Source organism: Mastomys coucha, unplaced genomic scaffold (genome assembly GCF_008632895.1).
Source record: "Mastomys coucha isolate ucsf_1 unplaced genomic scaffold, UCSF_Mcou_1 pScaffold7, whole genome shotgun sequence".
Lineage (NCBI taxonomy): Eukaryota > Metazoa > Chordata > Mammalia > Rodentia > Muridae > Mastomys > Mastomys coucha.
In genome coordinates, this window is record NW_022196913.1 from 104,553,730 (window position 1) to 104,560,238 (window position 6,509).

General features: G+C 36.7%; 1 protein-coding gene across 5 annotated transcripts in view; it reads right to left on the reverse strand.

Annotated features, from left to right (window-relative positions):
- Nucleotides 1-6,509, reverse strand: part of Tmem71 (transmembrane protein 71) — a 69,880-nt gene that overhangs the window by 22,071 nt on the left and 41,300 nt on the right. For 3 of the 5 annotated variants that reach the window (XM_031359290.1, XM_031359288.1, XM_031359289.1), the window contains 2 exons: nt 1,260-1,321; nt 1,098-1,158 (listed from right to left, as the gene is read on the reverse strand). In XM_031359290.1, the coding sequence (XP_031215150.1) occupies nt 1,098-1,158; nt 1,260-1,321 (123 nt within the window). The remainder of the gene's footprint in view (nt 1-1,097; nt 1,159-1,259; nt 1,322-6,509) is intronic. The other 2 variants (XM_031359291.1, XM_031359292.1) reach the window with 1 other exon arrangement.

Genomic DNA, 6,509 nt, shown 5'->3' on the forward strand with positions numbered 1-6,509 from the left:
TTTTTTCTTTTTTTTGAGACAGGGTTTCTCTGTGTAGCCTTGGCTGTCCTAGAACTCATTTTGTAGACCAGGCTGGCCTCGAACTCAGAAATCCACCAGCCTCTGCCTCCCAAGTGCTGGGATTAAAAGCGTGCGCCACCACGGCACGGCTCCTAATCATTTCTGAAAAGCTATAAGTAGGGCTGAAAAAGGCAAGCCTGTGAGCCTCCACTTAGATATAAAATGATTTGGAATATGGCTAGGAAACTTATTTTAGCAGAGTTGTAAACAAATGTAGCTAACAATGGCTTAAGAACAAGGATCTGGGTGGTGATTTCCAATGCCTAATTATCTATTAAATTCTACAAATCTCACTTGTATCAATGGCTGTTCCCAGAAACCTGAATGGCTGGAAATCATGGGAAAAATCTCACTCAAAATGTCAGTAAATTCATATTTCCTAGAGTTGTAAACAAAATAAATCTTCACTCATTCTATTGTGATTTCAGAATCAGGCCCAAACTATCATAACAAGGATGCAGAATGTCAAGTGCAAAGGCCAGCAAACTAATTTGACTTGCAGAGTATGCTCTATCTCCAAGCGCACTGGAGCAGGTTTCAACAACCACAGTGAATTCAAGGTCATCAACACAGACTGTCTTGCAATGAGATGACACTGAGAAGCCTGCTTTCAATTCTGTGAGTGTCTCTCAGACCCGAGAGCCCTCTGAAATCCTCATTAGGGAGGGGAGAGAAATTGTGGTTTGCAACAGATCATTTGCCAGGCATTTGGGAAGCTGTACTACAAAGATATCATAATATAATGTATTTTGAAAGTGCAATACTATGAATCTATAATGACACTTCTAAAAATAATTGAGAAGGACACTAATTTTCTTATTGTTTCCACTGTCTTGGGGCCCTAAAATATAATTCTATATATTTTGAGAATAAAGACTAATTCAGTGACCACTACTAGGTTTTAGCATTCAAGGAAAACATTCTTCCTATGCTGAGGGGATCTGTTCCTGCATGTCGCACTTACTTAGCAGAAACCTACAAAATGCTAGATTCTGTCTTCTTTGATCAGACAGTGATAACACAGAGGTAGTACTTACCCAGCACAGGAGGTAGCTTTGAAATAGCTGACAAGGTTGAGGAAAAGCAATTTCACAACACCTTGCATAAAAAAGAGAAATATATACATGTATTTTATTTTAAATACTATAATTTGAGTAAATTCCAAGAATTAAAGCAGCGATCTAGGAAAAGCTACTCACAAGCTATTGTGATCAGCAATGCACATGTAAAGATGCTGGTTAATTCTCCTCCCACAAACCATCTGAAACAATAAGATGGTATCATTTGAGCATATTAACCCTGCATTTCCAGCACATACAGTGTTCTGTTAGACTAAGAACAGACTCTGGATGTCAAGCTTTACTATATAGCTCCAAAATAAAAATAGTGTGTATCAGCAAAAGGCTAGGCAGATAGGGGAACAAAAAAGACTGGAGAACCTTGAACCAGAAATACACGTATACAACCAAACAGATTTGTTTTTTTAAAAAAAAAAGATTTATTTTTACTTTAAATTATGTATAGGAAAGACAGTATATTCATGTGAGTGTAGTGCTCACAGAGGTGGAGACAGATGTATTAGATCACTTTGTAGCTGATCTTAAATCCAGTTATGAGTCACCTGAGGTGGGTTCTGGGATCTGAACTTAGGACCTCTGTAAAAGCATTCATTCTTAACTGCTGAGCCTTCTCTCCAGCTCTATAAATTGATTTTTAACAGGAATATAAAAGCCACTCGATGGAAAAATAGTCCTTTCAATAAATGGTCTTGATTTTGTTTGTTTGTTTGTTTTTTGGGTTTTTGTTTGTTTGTTTGTTTGTTTCAAGACAAGGTTTCTCTGTATAGCCCTGGATGTCCTGAAGCACGCTCTGTAGACCAGGCTGCCCTCAAACTCAGAAATCTGCCTGCCTCTGCCTCCCAAATGCTGGGATTAAAGGTGTGTGCCACCACCACCCAGCAAAAAAAAATGGTCTTGAAACAGTTGACTATTTGAAAGCAGAAGAATGAATTCTCGCATACATATTATCTTTCATAACATTAAAATTAAAATGATTCAGTGGCTACATTATAAACCATAAAATATAAAACTTCTAGAAGACATCATAGATGAAAACTGTATGACCTTGTGTTTGCCCATGAATTGTTAAGTACAGTATGAACTGTAGAGTCTCCTAAAGAAAACAATTAATAATTGAACTTTCTGAAGATTAAACGAAAAAGTTTTCTCCGGGGAGGATACTGTTAGTAGGATAAAAAGACAATGCAAAGTCATAAGAAAATATCTGCAAATCACAAATCTACTAAAGAAATCCTATGTAGATTATGAACAACAAAACCTCAGCAATAAGGCTGCTGAAAAATAACAAAGTATAATGGCGTATACGAATGCAAATGTCACAATGAAACCTGTTATTTCGTAATAATTTAAAAATAAAAAAAGCAACAACCATAAGACAAATGATCTTCAAAATGAGTAAAAAAATGTGAATGCATGCCACATCTCAGGCAATAAAAAATGCCTGTGAAGATAAGTATTTAAGGCAATGTAGAACATCATTTGTCGTTAGACAGTGCAAGCTAACATGTTGAGCAATGGCTATCCATGTATCAGAATGACTCCAAGTTCTCTACTGGCAATGGCTACATATTTATCAGAAATGTTGAGTACCTAAATGGTCATAACAAACAAGAGAAAAGATACAGGGCCATCACTGTCAGTTTTAGAGAAAGCCCAATGAGCTGTTGAGAAGATATGTTCTTTAGGTTTTGGATGAAATGTTTTGTGGATATTAGGTCCACTTGACTTGTGCTGTTATTAAACTCAGCGCTGCTCAAATCTCCTGTTGCCTCGTTCATGAATCCTAATACGTTTTCTGTCTCTGTGTCTCTGTCTGTCTGTCTGTCTGTCTGTCTGTCTGTCTGTCTCTCTCTCTCTCTCTCTCTCTCTCTCTCTCTCTGACATATAAATCTCTCCTTGGTTATGCTCACCCTTCTCATTCATGAGATGACACAGAGGAATCTTCTCTAGAATTCTCTACCTAAGGCAGAGCTCCTACTGAACTAACATTTACAGAACAATCCACCAAAACCCTAAAGAGAATACCTTCTCAGCAATTCATGGGACTTTCTCCAAAAGTGACAACATATTAGTACACAAAGCAAGTCTCAAAAGATATTTTTAAGAATTGGTGCTTTTAAAAAGATATTAAAAATTTAAAGTGATATTTCTAAAAACTTAAAAGATATTTTTAAAATTGAAATAGCACCCAGTATTCTGTTCTGATCACCACAGATTAATGCTAGTTATCAACAATAGAATCAGGAGAAAGTATTGAATTGAATTCTACAACCTCTGCACATATATATTAGGACAAAAATCAATTCAGTGGAAATTAGTGAAAATCAAGTCCATAGCTGCCAGAGCAGAAGCCTGTGGATAATTAAGGTGACAGGGAAACCGGGAATGAGTCACGTGGCATTGGGTTAGTTAGATATACCAATGCTAACACATTTGGGTTACTTTATCTGTGTATAGACACATAATTTCCACAGGGTTGTGCCAATGTTATTACATATGCAAGAACATTCCTCATTTCTCTCTACAGACAGACTAGAAGGAATGACATCCCAATACTAATGAGTACACCTGGCACCCAGTTCTCATAATGTTCAACAATAAAAGAACTTTGGAAACTTCAGAGTAAAGACTAAACCTAGGGTAGGAAAAACACAAGGTGAGTCTGAGTTATTTGCTCTTTAACTGTTTTGTAAAGGACAATGGAAATAGTAAGAAATGATGCATTCGAATATATTTTGAAGAAATAAGATTTACTGATCAGGGAAATAGGATAATAGCATGGGAAGAACAGAAACCTAAAGTGACTAAAGGTTTATGGTTGAGCTGGACAAGAGAATGTCAACTCTGCAAACAGACCTTATTTCCATATTCCATTCAATGGGACATATTCATTCTTTCAAATCAGGAGACAATTTACAAATGATGGTGACTTACTCTCGCTGCCAGTTACAAGGTGGTCATTCTTGTTTGACTATGTCTTCATATGCTCATTCCTCGTTGCTATACTGTCAGGATTTCAAGTGCACTGTATGCATTGTTGGCATTATACATATTGTTTGATTTGAACCACTATTAAGTAGGTTTGTCTAAGAAAAACAAAAGCCAGGTGTGGTACTAAATGTCTATAGTTCTATCACTTGAGAGAAAGAATTAAGAGTGGTAGGGCTACATGTTCATCCTCAACTACATGGAGAATTAGAGAGCAGCCAGCATGATGGAAAACACACTTACACTGCAAAGTAAATCTAAAGTATAAAGATATATACAAGGGCCATATTAACCAATCTTCAACATGCAAGAGTTACTGGGAGTGACATGGGAAGTATTGAGCAAGCAAAACTTAAAAAAAAAAAAGTGAACAATAGTGTTGAATTATAATCCCAGAGTCTAAAGTGAACTTCTGTGAGGTAGAGAGAGAATAAGTGAGAATAAAGGAGTGAGTGTGATCAGAATGTATGATATGCATGTATGAAATTGTCAGAGAACAAATACTTTAAAGGCAGTTTTAAAAACCCTTGAGTATGTATAGATATGAGTAAATGCTTAAATTTGGATTTTTCAGTTTTCTCTTATTCCCTTTTCTGATTCAGGATCCCATCTAGAAAATGCATTCTACTTAGTTATCTATCATGTCCCCTTAGGCTCCTTTGGAATACGAGGAGGTCCTCAATGGCCTCATTACCTTTGTGGATAGATTCTAATGTGCCAAATGCCCTTAATTTGGGTTTTCTCCTTATTTTTCTCATGGCTAGACTAGAGTTTGCAAGACTACACAGGTAAAGTGCTATTCTTGCTGTATCTTGTCAAGAGTACAGGCAATAATCACTCTCATATCTTTCCCAGTGACCATGCTCATCAGAGGGATGTCAACCAGCTCTTGCCACTCTATTGTACAGACACCATTTCTACCCACTTCAATCTGCTCTTTGGAAACCAGTTTCTAAGCACAGCTCACCCAAAAGTGATATGGACTATAGCTCTGCTTCTCAAGGCTTGATGCATGTACCTATGTAAGCCCAAGAGGAATGTTTCACTGGAAACCCTGTCATAGATGAGTGACAAGGTTTCCTGACCAACTTGTAAGTTTGGAACACACTAAGTAAAACGAGTGCTGACTCTGATTGCTCTACATAATTTCTTCCAGCCATTACTGCACTAATGCACATGATCAGTTTCCAATTTGGTGTATTAATGAAGAGTATTACAATCTATTTCTAGCCACATCGCCTCCTCCTTTTGTTCTTTTGGGCCTATTGTGATCTAAAATGTTCTTCAAACCTCATAATTAAGTGGGAGGCTTGTTTTAAAATACCAACTCTCACTAGGCCTAAATTCATACTTAAGTGAGAGATTCTAGAAGTTGGAATTAGAAAAATGAACCTTCCCAAGCAATGTGGAGGAGGCATTTGACCACCAGGATGCAGGAATTGAGAGCAAATAGCACTTTGTCACCAGAGTCTAAAGACTTGAAGCTTATAGGGATTCACTCTTCATTTTCATTTCATCCATTCATTCAAAAATGTCATTGAGGTGAGGGCAATACATTGATGTCAGTTCTGGATTGCTCATATTCTTTAAGAAATACTTTAAACACCCCCTCTCTCTCTCTCTCTCTCTGTGTGTGTGTGTGTGTGTGTGTTTGTACAGATATGTGTATGTGCTCATGAATGTGACCGAACAACTTTCAAGAGTAGGTTCTCTCTTTCCAATTTTGGTTCAAGGTATTGAACTCAAGACATCAAGCTTGTATTGAAAACACTTTTACTTGCTAAGGCATGCCATTAATAGATTGTTTACATTCTTATAGTAAGAGATAGATGAGTAATATTTGAATAACTGAATATATAGTTATGAAGGATCAGTAGTAGAAAGTGTTCTGAAGTAAAGAAAAGCAGGGCGTATGTATGATGAACAGTGCTGTAGTTATCTGGACATACTTGCGAAAGAAGTTTTCTCTAATATAGAATTTGAAAAGATTCCAGAAAGAAGTAAGGTCACAAATTATTAGCTTAGGGAAATATTCTTGTGCCAGGAAGAAGGAACAAAGACCCTGAGACATGAACAAGGTTAGTACTGATGGGACTTGAACATTTTTCTGTAATTTTGAGAAAAGATGGACATGCCAAGACATTTAGAATGGAGGTAGACATTAACACACTATAGTCATGACTGAGTGCTGTGTATCCATGCTAAGCTGGCTCCTCTGGAACTGACAGTTCTTATGTGAAAATTGATATGGTGAGGCAGTAAATAAAATCAGGATGGTATGAACCAAAATACTCGCTACAATCCATTTTTTTCTTTCTTTTTTTTTGTTTTTGTTTTGTTTTTTATTAGATATTTTCCTTATTTACATGTAAATTTCTCCTT